Source organism: Saccostrea cucullata, unplaced genomic scaffold, assembly GCF_032062105.1.
Source record: "Saccostrea cucullata isolate Sc308-1 unplaced genomic scaffold, CSIRO_AGI_Scuc_v1 ctg533, whole genome shotgun sequence".
In the NCBI taxonomy this organism is placed as follows: domain Eukaryota; kingdom Metazoa; phylum Mollusca; class Bivalvia; order Ostreida; family Ostreidae; genus Saccostrea; species Saccostrea cuccullata.
In genome coordinates, this window is record NW_026926449.1 from 104,866 (window position 1) to 124,305 (window position 19,440).

General features: G+C 35.9%; 1 protein-coding gene across 1 annotated transcript in view; it reads left to right on the plus strand.

Annotated features, from left to right (window-relative positions):
* LOC134271722 (proto-oncogene tyrosine-protein kinase ROS-like) overlaps positions 1–19,440 on the plus strand; it is a 70,381-nt gene that overhangs the window by 11,007 nt on the left and 39,934 nt on the right. Inside the window, 4 exon segments of the mRNA XM_062753933.1 lie at positions 6,512–6,572; positions 15,643–15,860; positions 16,186–16,267; positions 17,533–17,838. Coding sequence (XP_062609917.1) covers positions 6,512–6,572; positions 15,643–15,860; positions 16,186–16,267; positions 17,533–17,838 — 667 coding nt within the window.

The following is a 19,440-nucleotide window of genomic DNA, read 5'->3' on the forward strand; positions in this document are numbered from 1 at the left end:
TTCAGTGTTTTGTCATAGAACAATGCCATTTAGTACACATAGACATGTGTGGTATACTGGGATGGTGAAACTGCCAAGTCACGGCAACATAAAACAACAGCTACATAAAAATCACAAATAATAATACAATGTTAACTCATAGGCACAAAAAACAATAGGTACATAAAAATCACAAATAATTATACAATGTTAACTGACAAAGAAAGTTTTGGAAGCATGCATGCAGATGTTCCAGATTGTATATAAAATTTCTCAGTGCAGTCAAACCCTTTTACTAGTATAAATTTTGAATTCATAGGGCTGAGAAAATAACTGTGATACCATAGGATTCTATATTATTATTGAGATATTTTGAGATTTACTAATGCATTAAGAAAAGTGAATTTAAGTTAGTCAGGGATTTTTGGTCTTCCACTGTAAAAACTAAGAAGTGAAAATTTGGGTTCTTTTGTTTAAAATTGATTGTGCAACTCGCTAACAATTCTTCTTTTGAACTGGTTATTGTAAATCTTTTTTTGAGCTAGCTGAAACAAGTTTTCAAAAGATGTAAATATGTAGCTAGACGACCTTGCTTTGGTCATTGCTCTTTTAGCCAGTGTTCATCTGTTATTAAATAAACTGATGACTCTGGTGAATGGTCAGCTCTGAAGAAAATAAAATGTCTTAATACAGTGAGGAAAGCCTGATGTATTACAGAAGACCAAGCATTAGGGAAGCCATGAAGGGGGCTTAGGGCTGATTGATTTCAGATTAACTCCTTAACACATCCCTGATCCCTGGGATTTCTCCATCAGCAGCTCTGACCCCGGGAATTTCTCCATCAGCAGCTAGCCCCGCTCTCAAGGAATGTCCTCGCCCCCCTACAAAAATCAGAGATCGGAGAAGTCTTGTACACAATTACAGGCAGAAGATTGGACATCACAGCGATCCTGTTGACCTGGTGGCTGATTTCACTGTAGGTCTGGGATAATTGAGTGGATTGCTGGAGATTGGCTGAGGACTGGTTTTAATTTGTTGTCCACTGGTAGGGTCATTGTATATAGACGGGGATTTATAGGGCAGGGATGAGAACGGATCAATGTAATTCTGATAATGAGAAGGAATGTTTTAACAGGGATGTCATGTATCTTTTGTAATTCCTACAACTCTGTGACATCTGATCTCCTAGGAGCCAGATTCACGCAGAATGTCCATTTCTCAGTTTGATAGACCTTTACTGAAATTTATGTACAGTGATTAATATTTACCTCTTCAACATCTTTAAGTAAAAAGACATCTGGGAAAAATAAATTTTAATTGATAATTTGTGACAGTATAATCTTAGGGTATTTGATTTCTGTAAGACCCCCCCCCCCCAATCAAATTTTTTTTTAAAAAAATGCAATATTGATTAAGCATTCAGGTTATAAAAAGAGCTTTCCAATAGTTATCTTGAAAAGTTTTATCCGAAAGCAAAAAGTCTTCTCTCTATAGATCATGTGCAGTATACCACTATTTTTTTTCTATTCATATTTGAAGGACTACTGTAGTTTAAAAGGTTTTACAGATATATTGTGGTGAGAAATTATTGTTTATAATATTAACTATAGATTCTGCAGCATTAGATACAGAAAATATGATTTCATATACTCCCATATTAATAGCAGTAACATTGAACTAAGAAGGTCTGTAGAAAGTTCAGGACTTGTCCCTCAATCCCGGATCCCCAGACCTCAGATCTATAACGCTGTCAAGCAGGGAGAAATACTGTAATTGGAAAGAGATCAGATTTGTAGAAATCCAGAGTTCATTAAGATCTTACACTGATTTCTGGCAATGAAGTGGGTATTTCACGGCCTGTTTTAAATCAGATGTGGTGTGGGTCATATACCCAAAAATAAAATCAGGCACTATCTGTCACTAGCTCTGATCCACACTCTTACAGAGTATTACACTTCATATTTTCTTGTCTTTAACAGACTGAATTTTGTTCTATAAACTTAAATCCTTGGTCTAAACTTGACTTTCCTTTGTCTGTCTGTCTGTTTATTATCCATGTAAAGCTTAACACATTTTCAACTTCACTCACTGTAAGGGTCAAATTGGCATAAAATCTTTAGCTAAAGGACATTTAAAATTGTTTAAATAAACAAAGGACCATGCCCCTTAACTTCTAGAAGGAGATGATTGAGAAAAAAGGCAAAAACAGATCAGTTTGCTGTTTAAAAAAATATTTTTACACTAATTTTACGAAAAATCAAAATATACTGGGTGAAATAAAGCAATACCATGTTAATGATATTGAAATTGAATTTCAAAATCTTTGTGAAAGTCATTGGCCTCTGTTTACAGATCCTAAGGTCAAGCTGTTCGAGGGGAAAGGGGGAGGGGTATTCTAACTATTCTTGTAAAAATCCTCATAATCAAACAGTTTTGTTTCAGTTCACTCATCCAGAAGTTCTCAAGGGACTCCATTACATAGGGCTGAAATCCAATCTCTTTGGAAGGGTTAGATGAAATTGAAAACTATAAACAGTGGAGATTTAAACACTTATACCCCTGGGAGTCAGCTGGAGATATGTCAGTGGAGAATTAAGTCTGTCTAGAACACTACTCAGTCAGACTCCCAATTAAACCTGTCCTCATTTCTACAAACAAATGTCCTCCAAGGATTATTGTCTTTATTTAAATATTTAATTTAAAGTAGAGGAGAAGGATAAATCCATTGAAAAATAATTGTAGAAACGTTCTAACTCTGGGAACAGATTCACTTGTTCTCTTGTTATAACTGTAAAACATAGAAATTTCAGGAATTCATTTGTGAGTTCAATACATGTTCTTGCCCCAGTGGTCATTATATAAGACCATTAAAACTTAAAGATTTCCCAAACTCTCTGCTTCTTGTCCTCCCACACATGTTCTGGTGACAGGATATGCTTAATGAAATTAAGAAGCCATGAGAAACGAGCATCATTGGAGTTCATCTACTACTGCACAATGTCCTCGGTAGGAGAGAGCCATACATTGGTTAGGATCAGATAGAGTCGTGGAGATGTTGACCACAATGACTGTTTGTTAGATCTCAGTGTTAGATAGACCGACTGTAGAGGAACGTACAGAAAACAAAGACCTTCAGAGGAAACTTAATTTGTCTGTGATTTATGGTGGGTCAGATTATCTGTTTATTGAATGCTGCTTCCAACACAGAAAAAAACAACAGAAAGCAGTTCATGTGTAAGGCCTGTATGGAACAAGGAGTGGATCAGGATTAAGTTCACATCTCATGAATCAAATTATAGGCAGTTTCTGAAGGATAAAATTAGGCAGTCAAAGGGATGTATATCAAATTATGTGGCCAGTAGAAAACATGAAGGATTGGAGGTGGGGTGGGTGCTCAATTATGTCTACGTTTAAGTAAAGGTACATCGGGATGCATCACTGCTATATAGATAAAAACCATTATCTACATTCTCATTTTCTTGACATTGAATAGGAGGCTGCAAGAAGTTTACAAAAAAGGATTTGTCTACCCTGACAAGGATTTAAAAAAATTTAAGCCTATTAGTTATATCAAAATTGACAGCTTTTACAATGATAATATAGCTGGAGGCAAAGTCTGCACGAAAATAGAAAGACTTTACAGGAATTAGATAGGAGGCTTCTTCATAAAAATAGGCAGACTTTACAGGAATTAGATATGATGCTTCTTCATAAAAATAGGCAGACTTTACAGGAATTAGATAGGAGGCTTATAGACAGCCTTTACAATTACAGGAATTAAATGGGATGCTATATATAGACACTTTTTACAGGGATTTGATAGGAGGCTTACATCTTCATCAAAATAAGCAGTCTTTACAGGAATAAGATGCAATGCCAAATTGCCTAATTTTCTATACATCAAAATAGATAGCCTAATGACAGGGATAAGATAGGAAGCTTAGGTTTATAATAAAATAGTCAGTCTTTATAAGGATAAGATAAAAGGATTAAAACTACATCAAAATGGACAGTCTTTTTCAGGTTTAGGTTTTAGAGGCTCAAGTCTACATCAGAATTGAAATTGTTACCTCTAGAAAGACCTTACCTTCATCTGGGTCAGTAAAGGTTAAATCTTGGGATAACAAGTTCAGAATACCCCAAAAATGTGTAAAATTTTTATAATACAGTGCTTATTACTAAGAAAGACATCTTTCATTTCTCTTATATGGTTGAATAGGATTAGTGTTGATCTTGATTGTTAAACTGTGCTATGCAATTTTATTAAAAAAAAAGAGTTCCTCATAAAAGGGAAAGTAAAAATGATAGAAATGCAGATAAGATGTATGTTGTTAGCACTGTATTAGAAATCCAGTATGATCCTATGTACTGTGTTAACATATTGCTCACAATTCTAAACTGCATTTCATGTACAGCTAATGATTTAGCATACTGTGTTTATCTGAGGCTTAGAAGATCTTTTATGTGATAAAAACAAGTTTGTTTTGACAAAATAATTACCTGGTAATTACCCTTCTACAGATAAAATTTACTCACAATACCTGCAGGAAGAGAACATGATATAAATGGAGGAATGGACATACTGTAGTGAGATATATAGGCCCGAGTGCTGAGCCTTACAATACATAGAGTGACAGGGCTGAAGTGTCAATCCTGCACCTAGCTGAGTTTATTCTTAATAATCTGTGAGATTGGTCAATTAAAAACCTATTACAGGGCTGGCTTATCAGTGGCTCTGCTATAACTCTGTTCAGAATGAGGGTTGTCTGTCAGTGTGGCGGTAATGAGGTAACGATAGATCCAGGGAGGTATGGGGGCAGAGAGAGTGATGTCTGACAGGTGTAAACAGGTGGAAATTCTACCTGGCCCACCATTAAGGAATTTTTTTTCAGAAATAATTGATACAATCCATGCTGTCATGGGATACAACAGGGACAATGAATAGCTGAAATAATGCAGGCTATGAATAAAATATATGAAGATTTTCTAGGAATCATCGCTTTAAAAGAAAACTCTTCCCCCAACATCTTCACTATTTGTAAAAGATCAAGGCAGCAGTTATCTGGTGTGCCCGTCGTTTGGGTTGTTGGAGAAAAAAATACTTGACATTTGAGTTTAGTATGGAGACTCCAGTAAAGTTAATGACTTAAAGAGCCACTGAGCTGCAGTAACATGTACAGAATTATCTGCCTCAATAAACGTACTTCCTGCAACACAATTTTAAACGATGTCCTCTAGTAATAACTAGTTATGAATGATAGCTCTCATTGCGTTTTGCAGTCAGGGATATTATTTTTGAACTGGGTATCGTGTGGAGATATTGTCATTAGTACATTTGACATGGTACCGTACTATCTCTAGCCTCGGGCCAGAAATACCCAGGATTTCCTGAGACTATCAGGAAATGGTTTAATTGAAGTCATTTGAGTTTTGCATGCGTTTTGGTAAAAAATGAGGAGTCTTCATTATAAAATTTTTATCAGCACCCACTGAAACTTTTTTAAAACTGTTATAAAATTTTCAGTTGAAAAGCCATTTAAGGAGTCACTTCTAGGGTTTAATAGAACTTGAAGGGGGGGTCCGAAAGTGAGAAGAAAAAAAAGCAAAATTAATCTTGATCAAGCCTAAGTGGATCAGATGATAGTTATCAATTCATTGTCCATGTTGGGTTTGAATGGTCGTGATGGCTGGAATTCGGCAGAGAGGGTTGGTGGCTAACATCAAAGGTCATCAAATGTCAGGTATCAAGGCCACTATAACACGTAGTCTACGTAGAGTAAAATGACAGGAATGTTACTACGATTCTACAGGTAGATTTCTGATGTAGAGATGCTGTGTGGCTGTAATTTCTATCAATCCCTCATCAGAGCTGACAGAACACTCAGAGTAAACACGCAGTACAAGAGGGGGGCTCTTGATCCCTGCTTCTGTTAGAGCTTGTATATTGGAGGAGTACATTGATTAGCTGTATCTTAAACACCTACAACCAAAAGATTGCAGAACACCAAGTACACAATGTTCCCAGAAAAAAAAAATCCTGGCAGGGAGAAACTAATTAATATAGAAAACAAATAGCTGCACCTGATTGTTGTAAAATCAATTTAACTTATCAAATCAGGAATTTGTAGAATCTTATAATACATTGCATGTTATTCCACAGGAATTAAGAATTGGAGAGCTTCAAGTGATATTCTCTCCTGCAATAATAAAATTTTTTTAGAACCACCCATTGCACTTAAAGCATTTATATAGTCAAGGAAATGAAAATTTTGGTGGAAAAAACATAAGTACATTAATATTATAAATGATGAGCAGCCTAGATTGTTATGACATTTTTGTTGTAGGCCAACTTTTTAATATCCCATGTAATTGAGAAACATACTTGAAAGGATATTCCAAAGCATATTAATAATTTTGAAAATTTAATGGAAACATTTTTTTATGTATAGATAAACCTTTAATATTTATTTTTTTCCTGTAAGAACTTGACGTTAATAATTTAAAAAATAAAGATATTTTCTTTGTTTATCAGAGCCAGTACTGCAGTGAAGGATGCCTAAGAGCTCTGAAGACATATGCTGACCAAATTCGAGGTATGTTAAACAAAACGGTAAATCAATATTAATGTACATAGAGTAAAAACGTTTCCAAGAGCCGAGATCAGTTTTTACAACAGAATGTTAAATGATGTAATGTCAACATACACCTGGGATAGCTAGTGTCTGCAGACTGCCAGGAGGGGCATCCAAAAAAACAAACATCAGCTGTCAGGGTGCCAACAGAGGAAATTCTGGCAGACTCCGTGTGCTGGATTGTGTTTTTTGTTGTAATCATTGTTTGTGGAGATCATCTGATATTCTCTGGTTCTATAGATTAGTTACATAAGATTTAACTGATTCGATCAATACAGTGAGTGAAGTTCAACCCAGGGAATACTTCTACCATCTGCTTTAAAAAATTTTATCTGCCATGGTTGTGAAAGCATTGCTTTAGATTAATTTATTATAAATTAAAAAGTTTATTATATTAATTATTTTAAAATGATATAATATTTTGATGACTAAATAAATTTGGATGATTGTTTTTATGGTCTTATTGCAATTAGAAATAGTGAAAAATATATTTATTGCAAAAATCTCAAGGATATAAATGAAATGCTTGAAGTTTTTTCTCGTGCACTCCATCCTTTCTCCATAATAAATTAAGATGATTATTGTTTTTAAAAAAAAAGTTGTTTGCATCTTACTGATGAGGAAAAACAATTTAATTCTCCATGTTCTCGGTGGTTATAATCCAACCCTCTCCAAATTACGAGAGACGTGGGATCAACTGGTTCTTGCTCCGTGGTTCATATCCACCGAAAATCTCAATAATTACTGATGTAACTAGTGCTAATTGTAACGGGGACCGTTACAGATGTTCCCCAAACGCTCCCCAATTCCCTTTTGGTGCCATACTCCCTGTAAGCTTCATTAAATAAGACAAACTCGATGCATTTGAGACTTTAATAACGTTTACCCAGAAGTGTAAAAAGTTCGTTCAAATTTTGCGTGCGCATGTGAATGCATGTGCATAATGACCATATCATCTTGTCTACACAATCTATATATTTTTATATACTAAATATTAAAGCATTTAATCCAAAAGTATTAAAAAGATACGCTCATTCAAGTGTGTTTTTGATTTTGTTCATTTCACGTGCACGCACGAGCATGGTGACCATATCGTTTTGTAGATGTCCGTTACATCTATCTATGTTCTAAATTCCACCCCGTTTGGTTGAAAACCAAGGGAGTTATAGCTGTTTAAAGTTTCAGTCAATCAGATTGCAGCACACGTACATGCACGTGTATGCATGTGCATGGTGACCATATTTTCTTGTAGTAGTCCAGTATATCTATCTATGTTCCAAATCCCATCCTGTTTGGTTGAAAATCAAGGGAGTTATAGCTATTTAAAGTTTAAGCCAATCAGATTGCAGCGCACGTGCATGCACATGTTTTCATGATAATTGCTATATATCTTGCTGTAGGATATCCTAATGCATGGCAATTTTCAAAATTTCAAAAGATTTCATCAAAAAATAAGAAAGATATTGAGACTTTAGTTTCAGCCAATCAGAGCAAAGCGCACGTGCATGCGCGTGAGATCTTGCTATTTTGACTATGTCATATTGTCTATGCTTCTAATATATCCTCATATTATAAGTTTCAAAACATTTCATCAAAAATTTAAAAAGTTACGCCTATATCAATTAAATCGGTCATTTCACATGTTGCACGTGCACGCTCTTGCAAGCACGTGCGCGCAAAATGACCTTCGTTCCGCAAATCTACATAACATGTCTACTGACCCTAAAAACATTTCAACTTAGTCTGATGTATAGTTTACGAGATCATTCCCGGACAAAAAAGTACCCAGGAAGAAGAAGAAGAAGAAAAATAATAATAATAAGAAACAGAGTAAAAACAATATGTTCCCCAACTTCGTTTGGGGAACATAATTAACATACATTGTTGATTGATATTGATTAAGACGGGGTTACTTCCATGCTGATGTAGCAATACACCAGGCTTGATGGCAGTGATAAACTATCAAGTACGAATATCGCAATATTTTTACAAACAATCCAATATTTTTCAGAGCAATTTTATTATTGAAATAAAAGGGATAGAATTGGGATTGGTTTCGTAGTTTAGAATAATATTGAAGAAATGGTAATATGAATATTATTTTGTTAAATTATGAAAGAAATTGTTTTAGTTGCCTTCATGCAGCCTTAGGATTTTTAATGTGCTGCTAAACATTTTAATGCCAATAATAATTTAAGGAGAACAGAAATGAGAGAACCACATACTGAGAACAAACTCATTGACAAGTAAAAAGTAATGAAACGGAAAGCCGTTTTCTATATTTTCATTATAGCGAAAGTTATCGCCCTTGTCATTTTTATAACTAATTATATATGTGCTTAAATAAATACTTAATTAGTGTTGAATTTGAATTAAAGTTATCAATAATAATCATTGTATGTTACACTAGTTGGATTACTAAAGATTGGTTGATTGGAAGCTTGATTCGTGTTTTAATTACTTTGTAAATAAATAATCACTAAGTATTTTAGATGGTGTTAGGATATATAGGATTTTTACTGGCGAGGATTGCGAGGTCGGTTCTAGAGGTAAAACTTGACAAACCTGTGTGTGTACATATAAACTTCCCTGCTTATATTGTACTGTTTTAAGTAGTAAGTGTGTGGTCATCCCTGCTTATTACTTGACAGAGTGTGTGGTCATCCCTGCTCTGTGATTGGCATCTTAAAGTAGCAAGTGTGTGGACATCCCTGCTTGTTGCTGCGCAAGATCAGGTGTGCGGACATCCCTGCCTGCATCTTGTGGTAGAGCATTGGTGTGCGGACATCCCTGCCAGTGTCTCTAGGCTAGAACCGTATTAGTGTCAAGTGTGCGGTCATCCCTGCTTGTCACTGCGCAAGGGCGAGTGTGCGGTCATCCCTACTTGTCTCTTGTGGAAGTGCGCTGGTGTGTGGACTTCCCTGCCAGTGTCACTTGTTCGCTACCAGTAAAGACTTTATATAACGCAGTACCAAGTGATTAAGACTGCGCATTGTACATATTTGCAGCATCTCAAGGCTATCCGTTTTTATTACGAGCCTGCGGGGGTTCACAGGCAGTGACCTCCCTTGCACGTTACATAAAATTTGGTGGCAGCGGTGGGATACCTTGAGATAGCTGCACGATGGATGACGTAGACAAAGAATTATCTCTGATAGAAGAGAAGCTAGCGGAGCTGAGGGAGGAAAGTATCAGGAATAGAAGTTTCGATTCGTCGACTCCAGTGACCCCGCGTATAAAAGACAAAGTAAGAGACTCGGGTGTTGGCGAATCTCGCATCTCCGGAGAATTGCGGCAGACTGAAGAAAAGTCATCAACGCATCAGCATGATGGTGCGCTAGCCCAGCACGCACCAATCCTTGCAGAAAAGTCTACAGGACAATCTCTCAGGGACATGTTTAGAGAAGCCGTAGCAAGCCCGCGCGATTACAATCATCCAGAGTCTCCTACACGAGTTGATAGAGAAGCGGCGCAAAACGACAAACCTAGACTGAGACTTAGTCATGAAGAACTTTACAGAGATGATCAAGACGATTCTCTCCTCCCTGAGATAACAAGAAGAAGATCCAGAGTTAGATTTGCAAGTCCTCATAGTGGAGACGACGCGCTAGCAGAGTTTCCAGCGCAAAGACAAATGATAAAGCCAGCAACGTATGATGGCAGTGGACCTTGGTTGGATTATCATGCGCATTTCGAGGCATGTGCGGAAATAAGTGGATGGAGATATCATCAGAAGGGACTGTATCTAGCAGTTTCTCTTCGGGGAAGTGCGCAAGGAGTGCTAGGTAACATGCCAAAGGGGACAAAGCCCGATTATCAGACACTTGTAAAAGCCCTTGAAGACCGATTTGCACCTCCGAGTCAAACTGAGCTATACAGGGTGCAGATGCGTGAGCGACGCCAAAGAGCTGGAGAATCTCTTCCGGAGTTAGGACAGGCTATTCGCAGACTTGCCAACTTAGCCTACCCCACTGCGACAGCTGAGATTCGGGAAACACTGTCTAAAGACCAATTTGTGGACGCATTGGTCGACTCGGAAATACGCATCCGCATAAAGCAGGCACGTCCTAAACATCTTAATGAAGCTATACAATTGGCTGTCGAATTAGAAGCTTACAACAGAGCTGAGAAAAAGAACTATGCGCGCCCAACTACCGTTGAATCCGCTGAAGGAAGAACTGTCTCAATGCTTGAGGAATTAAGCGCAAAGTTTGAGACTTTGCAGAGGGAATTCAAAGAAATGAAAGGCACCTGGGCCAGCAAGTGAACCTGATTGGTTCTGTTTGCCATTGGGTTAAACAAAATATAACATTTTGTTTTGCGCAATGGTAAATGTGATACTGTAATTACTATTCTGTTGAGTAGAATATTTATACATATTTTATTTTGCAGAATGGGGAATACAGTGTAGATATTTGTTTTTGTAAATAGCATTTGTTCGATTCTTAAAAATGCAGTTGTGTTTTTTTTATGCGAGGACGCATAAAGCTGGGGTGGGGGTGATGAAACGGAAAGCCGTTTTCTATATTTTCATTATAGCGAAAGTTATCGCCCTTGTCATTTTTATAACTAATTATATATGTGCTTAAATAAATACTTAATTAGTGTTGAATTTGAATTAAAGTTATCAATAATAATCATTGTATGTTACACTAGTTGGATTACTAAAGATTGGTTGATTGGAAGCTTGATTCGTGTTTTAATTACTTTGTAAATAAATAATCACTAAGTATTTTAGATGGTGTTAGGATATATAGGATTTTTACTGGCGAGGATTGCGAGGTCGGTTCTAGAGGTAAAACTTGACAAACCTGTGTGTGTACATATAAGTGTGCGGACTTCCCTGCTTATATTGTACTGTTTTAAGTAGTAAGTGTGTGGTCATCCCTGCTTATTACTTGACAGAGTGTGTGGTCATCCCTGCTCTGTGATTGGCATCTTAAAGTAGCAAGTGTGTGGACATCCCTGCTTGTTGCTGCGCAAGATCAGGTGTGCGGACATCCCTGCCTGCATCTTGTGGTAGAGCATTGGTGTGCGGACATCCCTGCCAGTGTCTCTAGGCTAGAACCGTATTAGTGTCAAGTGTGCGGTCATCCCTGCTTGTCACTGCGCAAGGGCGAGTGTGCGGTCATCCCTACTTGTCTCTTGTGGAAGTGCGCTGGTGTGTGGACTTCCCTGCCAGTGTCACTTGTTCGCTACCAGTAAAGACTTTATATAACGCAGTACCAAGTGATTAAGACTGCGCATTGTACATATTTGCAGCATCTCAAGGCTATCCGTTTTTATCACGGGTACGAGCCTGCGGGGGTTCACAGGCAGTGACCTCCCTTGCACGTTACAGTAAAATTAGTTAAACTCTTGAAATATTTAAAGAAAATTTTTATTAAGGAGTTGATTGCACATTTGAATAATATCATATGTCAAATTTTACAATTTAACTTGCAACTTTTACAATATGTTTAAGACAAAAATCAACTGATTTTCAAACAATAAATTCTTATGTGTTATAAGCTCTGGACCATTAGACATCACAGTGGAGCATTTGCTGAGAGCTTTTATTACATTTCTATTTTACCAACTATATCTAAACTGATAGAAAAACATGTAGCTAAGCTAATACAAAACTTCACTAATGAATTTGATCTACTAACACAATCCCAGTCGGGATTTAGGGAACTCCATTCTTGTCAAACTTCACTTACAAAACTAACAGAAAGTTGGCTTAATGCAATGGATTGTGGTGAACTAATCGGCATTACATTTATAGATTTTAGTAAAGCTTTTGATTTGGTGAATCACGATATTCTTCTAGAGAAATTAAATCATTACAAATTTGATCAAACAGCTATAAAATGGTTTAAGTCATATCTTTACGACAGGACCCAGTGTGTTAAATTTGGAACATGTGTCTCCAATATTCAACCCGTCACAGCAGGAGTGCCACAAGGGTCAATTCTGGGCCCTCTTTTATTTTTATTGTACATAAATGACCTTCCATTACATGTAAACAATTCAAATATTGATATGTTTGCTGATGATGTTACTCTGTATTCAAATAATCATAATGCACGATGTTTAGAAAATACGCTAAATACAGATCTTTGTGAGATTGAAAAATGGTGTGTTCAAAATCAAATGGTTTTAAATGTAGATAAAACAAAATGTATGTTAATGGGAACAAAGCAAAGAAAATCAAAATTAGATAATCCAAATTTACAACTTTATGCCTCAGACAAAACAATTGAAATTGTTGAAAGTGGAAAAATTCTTGGTGTACATATTGATGATAAGTTACAGTATGCAAATCATATTGACTCAGTTTGTAAAACGGTTAATTATAAGTTATTTACGCTTCGTAGGATTAAGAAATTTCTCCCTCTTCATACCAGGAAACTTTATTACAATGCTTATATTTTACCATCTATTAACTATTTCTTGACTGTTTGGGGTAATGCCCCCAAGCAGGACATGGACAGACTATTTAAATTACAGAAAAGGGCAGCAAGGATTATCCTTGATGCAAGTCCTGATTCTTCTTCTAAACCACTGTTTGAGAAACTTGGGTGGTTAACAGTTTATGAACTAGTTGATCTATACAAATACATATTATTATACAAAATTTTCAGTGGAATGACTCCCGAATATCTTCGTAATTTATTTGAATTTCAGTCTTCAACTTCTTATAACCTGCGATCCGAAACTAATTATGATCTTAGATTACCAAAATTTCGTACAAACTTATTCAAGACCTCTTTTCAGTATTCAGGTGTACATCTGTGGAATAAACTTCCCCAACAAATTAGATTCTCTCATTCTCTACAAACATTCAAGCGTAATGTGGAAAAGTACATTATCAGCTGTCGTACAATCATTTGAGCATAATAAGAGTTCAATATCGTATATTGTACTGTTATTGTTAAGATGTGTCTGTTTTTGAACACTCTATTCATAATTCAGTGATTGTAATTCTCAAACCTATATAATATGTACTAAATTGTATGTGAATATGATGAATTGTATCTTGATGAAGTGTATATATTTTGTATTTGATATATGTACATATATATAGAGGGCCCTGGGGAAGAATAGTGCATGCACTAACCTGGTTACCTTCTTTAAATAAAGTTTTATTATTATTATTATTATTATTATTATTATTATTATTACACGCTAGACGTGGAATCATTTAATTCAATGTGTCTCCTAATGAATTAATGGCTTACATTTCCTCCAAATTATTGACACTTTAGGTCAGGGTATTACAGCACTAGTAGACCATTACCCAACGCTGGACAACAATGGAAAGTTTTATAATGAGGAAACCCAAATTCAATCATTTCATGCAGGGTTCTTATTAGGAATACAATGAGATTTCCTATTTATTCGGTAAAAACTGCTAAATCAATTGGAATTGTGCGGGTTTGGTCTGGTGGAAAGTAACGAGAGGCCAAGAACTCTACGCATGTATTAGAAACTTAATAATCGGTCAAGTTCAGAGTTCCGATAAATCTGATTTAATTATTGTCCATATTTAATTGATTGATGGAATTTCCTGTCGTGTATAATCTCTATTGCATATTCAGCGCAACAGCAGATTAGGCGTCCAGAAGTTAGATTTCCAGAAAGAGCTCTCGTTTCATGACATATATTTTACTTGTTACAGAGATGAGTAATAAATCATTCAGAATTCTTTGTAAAATTCTTATTCAGGAAACTTTACACCATGTAATATTAATAAACTTTGGTTGAATGAAGAAAATCCCGTTGCTTTTTAAGGTATAATTAATCTCTATACACCTGATACAGTGAACTATTTCTTTCCTATCTCCCCCAGTTCTTGTTTTCCTATCACTTGTACAGTATGATTGATTACGAACTGGTCAAAATATTTTCTTTAAGTTGATCGTCAGCAGATGGGTAATTTCTAGCTCTGTTTCTTCTCAGACCGGTACTCTGTGAAGTTTTATGATGGACAGCCTCTATAGTAAACTGTTGTTCTCACTTTTTTGCAAGATTAAGAAGTGGTTAGCTGGCATATTTTTGTAAATTAGTAACTTTTTTTTTTGCCAGCCTCTCTGAAATGAGATTATTTTTGGTTGTGGGGATTCCTAAAGCTCTTTGCTCAGGCCTTGAGTGGAAATTACCATTTTGTATCAGGATTGTGTCGTTTACTTAAGCTGGAATACTAAAGCTGACAAAAACATCTGACAACGCTTTGATTGTGACTGCTAAGTAATTAGGTGTTTGACAATGTAGGAAGTCTTTTAACAATTGGTTGTATAGGCGTCGTCAATTAACAAAAAGTTAGGAAAAAAAGAAGGGTAGTTTTTAGTGAAGAAATTAATAAAAAAACTAAAGTTACTTTATATTTCATACAATTTAAATGAACATAATCCTCTATACTCCCCATAAATGGTAAAAAAAAACATATTATCAGGAAAAAACCTCGTTTTTTAATTGGCTGTCTTAGTTACATGATAATTTAACAAATGTCTAATTTTATGGAGTTCCAACTCCTTGGAGAAGGAAGCTATCAGATAAAAATTCAAATAAATGAAAAAAACTTGATTAATCTTAATTTAGGAAAAGTTTTAATTTTATATCCATGCATGCACTTGAAATACACTAAACATCCTTTACAAATCACCATGTACTACCAAGGCCAACTTTGGATATTATTTGTAAATATTAAGTGGAAAAACTAGATCAGCTCATACTCACATTAATAGACTGCAAATTAATAGATACAAGGACATGCAAAGCTGAGCAATTTCCCCATACAAAAATTATTTTTGACTTAAAAATGAAAATAAAAACAGGCAGCATTCAACATTGATCCCAAGGCTAATTACTTCACTTCCATTAAATTATGCACCAATTAGGACAAACTAACCCCCCTCCCCCTCCCCCCCACACACGTAAGCACCTCCCTACATCCATCCTAACTTTAGTGGGGAGGGGATAATAAAAAGTTGTTACATTCATATACAGCAGAAAGTACAATTACTTAACACTTTTTATTTTTATGTAGCCCAAATACCTCCCCTGCCAGTCCCGGAGCTGAAGAATGGAAGGAAGAGCCACTCGTCCGTGGTGCTTCACTGGAACACTGCGCGGCTGCCCAACATCACATATTACGTCCAGGCCCGCATGCCAGACACCGCCAGTAGCTGGGAAATCTGCAGCGCCACCTGGCTAGAAGGAGGGGACATAAACGTCACCAATCTCAGACCGTTTGTCACGTACAAGGTAAACTCTTCATAGCAGAGGGTAATATTTCAGGTGTGTAGAAATAATTATTGTCAAATACCACACTGACAGTCTAAAGTTTGGGATTAGAAATAGGTAAACTTGACTTTAGAATTATGTTGTATTGAAATTTTGAATTGAATTATATGTTTGTTAAAAAAAAAAAGAGTTTTTGGAGCAGATCTCTTCCGAGTTGTCTGAGTGTTACAGGATATTTGTATAATAATAGTTTCAGATCCTGTTGATATCACAGAGAGATTTGTTGAATGGTTGTAACAAAGAGATTTAATGATTGGCTGTAACAGAGATATTTGTTTAATAATAGTTTCAGATCCTGTTGGTGATCACTCCTAGGGATTTCTTGTCCAGCAACGAATCGGAACCGATTACCACAGAACCTTACGGAGGTAAGAGCTATGTAAAGGAGGTGTTCTATTACCCCCCTTTCCCCCTCCCCCCCCCACACACACACGGAACCGATCACCACAGAACCTTACGGAGGTAAGAGCTATGTAAAGGAGCTGTTCTAGTAACCCCCCTCCCCCCCAAAAAATAAAAATAGAGAAGCAGAAAAGAAAAGGGAGAAAACCTGATTTGTTTGGTGGGTTTCCTGGAGGATACTTTTTGTAATTTGGATGGAGGGGGTCTCTATAGATCATGGTACTGTGAATAACTGTAATGTGTGTTGATTTGACAGATGTGTCAGAGGTGCCAACAGTAAGCTTCATTATTTATTTATGATATAATTAATAAATACAGTGTATATATAAATATATATGTATTGGTATATAAACTATACTGGTCTCTCTGGAGTGATGCACAGAGAGTATGGAATTAATTTGAGTCACACAGATTAAATGTGTGGAGAGCGGAGACATTTCCTTGAGGTGACCTTGAGGTCGTGAGGTCACAGATATAAGGGGTGGTGAAGTTTAATGAGACGGGGAGACCTTCCTCTGCGTGTTGATGTGGAGTATATGATGTACAGCTCTACCTCCCATCTCTCCTCATTATACCATGTGTGTCCAATCTTCACGCAGCTCCTTATACCCTCTTCTAATAATAAGAGTCATTTGTCATGATTATTCAACCGCTCAGCCAATTTACAGACAAATCCTGATGGCTGACAAATTTTTATGTCTGTTGGTTTGAGACGCTTGTATTTGAGGAAATCTGTGAGAGCTTAGAGCCTGTTACAATACAGAGTGTCGTAGATTCATTATATTAAAACATTTAAATTCAGAAATAAGCAACTAGATGCCGATCATAATTCTTTATGTATTGTACCAAAATAAAAATTCTATTGACTTTTTTGAATTCAAGTTTTTGTTTTTGTGTACCGGATAATTTTTTACACACTTTAAATGATTTTCAATTTAAATGTGACTCTTCTACTTTCATTTTCTCTGATGTATATTTCTCTTTTTATTTTTTTCTGATTTTTTTTTTTTTTTTTTTGTTAACATAAAAAGGCACTGTTTTATTTAGTGTCCTACATATGACTGTGACTGTCCTTCGTTTAAATTAGATATGAAAAAATATTTCATGCTGGCAAAACTGATTTATGAAAAAAGATTTTAGTTATAATTAGTAAAAATATTGATATTTTATAAGTAAACATGGAGTAGCCAAGATTTCTTCTATATTTTTCATCCTTAATGTTTTATTTAAGCTCCCTCTGAGGCTCCACATATTTCTGATGTTTCATCACCCACACCAACTGTAATCACCATAACCTGGAAACCACCCATGTATACCAATGGACAGTTGCTAGGATACTACCTAACCTTGACCCCTGTCACCCCCCAGAGCAAGGACAAGAAGAGGACGATCAGAGAGGTGCCACCAGACACCACCCAGTGGACGTTCAGGCAGCTGAAGCCTGCCCAGGTGTATCTAGTCAATATATCGGCAACCAACTCAGCTGGAAAAGGCCCATCCGCCTCTGTAAATGTAACAACCCCAGGTCCCGGAAATCGTAAGTCCAATGTATAAACTAATAGAACTTCAGAAATTTTAACTCTGCATTGTGTCTCATGATTGCTTTTCTGTATTGTGTCAAGTGCTTGCTTTTCTTTGTATTAATTAGCTGCATTTTTCTTTCCCACTTTTCTTAATAAAATGGCAACAATTAATTGATGTTGAGAAACATCAGGATTGACTTTATATAAGTTTTCTATGTAAGCACCCTATAGGCTTTTTTAAATATGAAGAAAAAAAGAAAAGTACATGTACACACACAATCACAAAAAACATGGTATTTTGTATAATGGAAGCTGGATTAAAATAGAAGCCTGCAGTCTTTAACGGTTCTTTGGGAATCAATTAAGCTTCATTTGTAGAGAGAGTGGTATTTTTAAAATAATAATTCTACTGGAAAGATGTGTTTATCAAATTGTTAATGAATAACTGAAGATGAAATGTGTATCTAGAGGGTCGTCAATTTGAAATCGTAATTACCAGTGGGATTCAATTAAAGAAACTCATTAAATAATGCTACAGTTTCTTCCCCTATAGTCAGGGATGGGTTGGATTAACTGTGAACTAATGCTCAGAAATGTAAGTCGTGTCTATTACGTCAAGAAAACTCACGGCAAACATCCAGATCGTAGAGTAAAAAATTGGTTATAATCTACTCAACAATAAAGAGAAATCCTGTGTTTATGGCAACTTTCACTTAAACAGAACCATCTGTATCACACCGAGATTCAGGCAATTCTTAGTGAACAAAAAATAACTTTATTAATTAGTGGGCTAAGTTGTTTGTAGTGTAAAAATATAACTTTGTAGGGAGTCTGTAGTTGTTAGCTTATTTTGGGGAGAGAGTCTGCAGCTCATTTTCTCAAAGAAGTAAAACGAAATGATTTCTTTAATGTCCCTCAGGTCAAGGTCATGTAGGTACATGGACACCTTTTAGTGACTCAGAAAACCTGATATTCATACACCCAGAAACTTGAAAGTGCTGTAGCTTTTGTATTGAAATTATGAAAGAAATTTTTGTTATTGAAACTGAACTTGATGTTGTAGAATATGATGTAATTTTGACTCTCTCCCCTTTTGAAATGAGAGAAGTATTTTTTGGGAGGGGGTGGGATTTCATTTCTTATATTCTCTGGTGCAAAAATACTTCCTCCTATTCTCCAGATTGTCTGAGACGTATTGATTTAACAGAAATTGAGTTTTTCTCTGTAGTTTGTCTATACGATACTCGACAGTTGAGTCAGCCTTACTCGTATCTAGTGAGCTCAGTCTGTGAGTCAATGCTCTGTTTGCTGTTCCTGTGAAATCGCTCCCAGTTATCTCTGCCTGCCTAATCATGGCAGCAGTTTATCAGCTTCAAAATTAAAATAAAGAATGATAAAAATTGTAAGAATATTATTGGCTGATTTTTGCCGTACAAAGTTATTCTTCTGTTATTCTAACTCCAGTCTTTTCATGCTGTGGAAAAATTTATTATAATTATTACAATGTCTGCAGAAATAGGGGGTTTCTGTCTAAAAATATATACTTTCCATGTGTTTCTATAATTCTTTTAGCATGTTTTACCTCTACAATGGATTCTGTTATTTAACATTTTAGA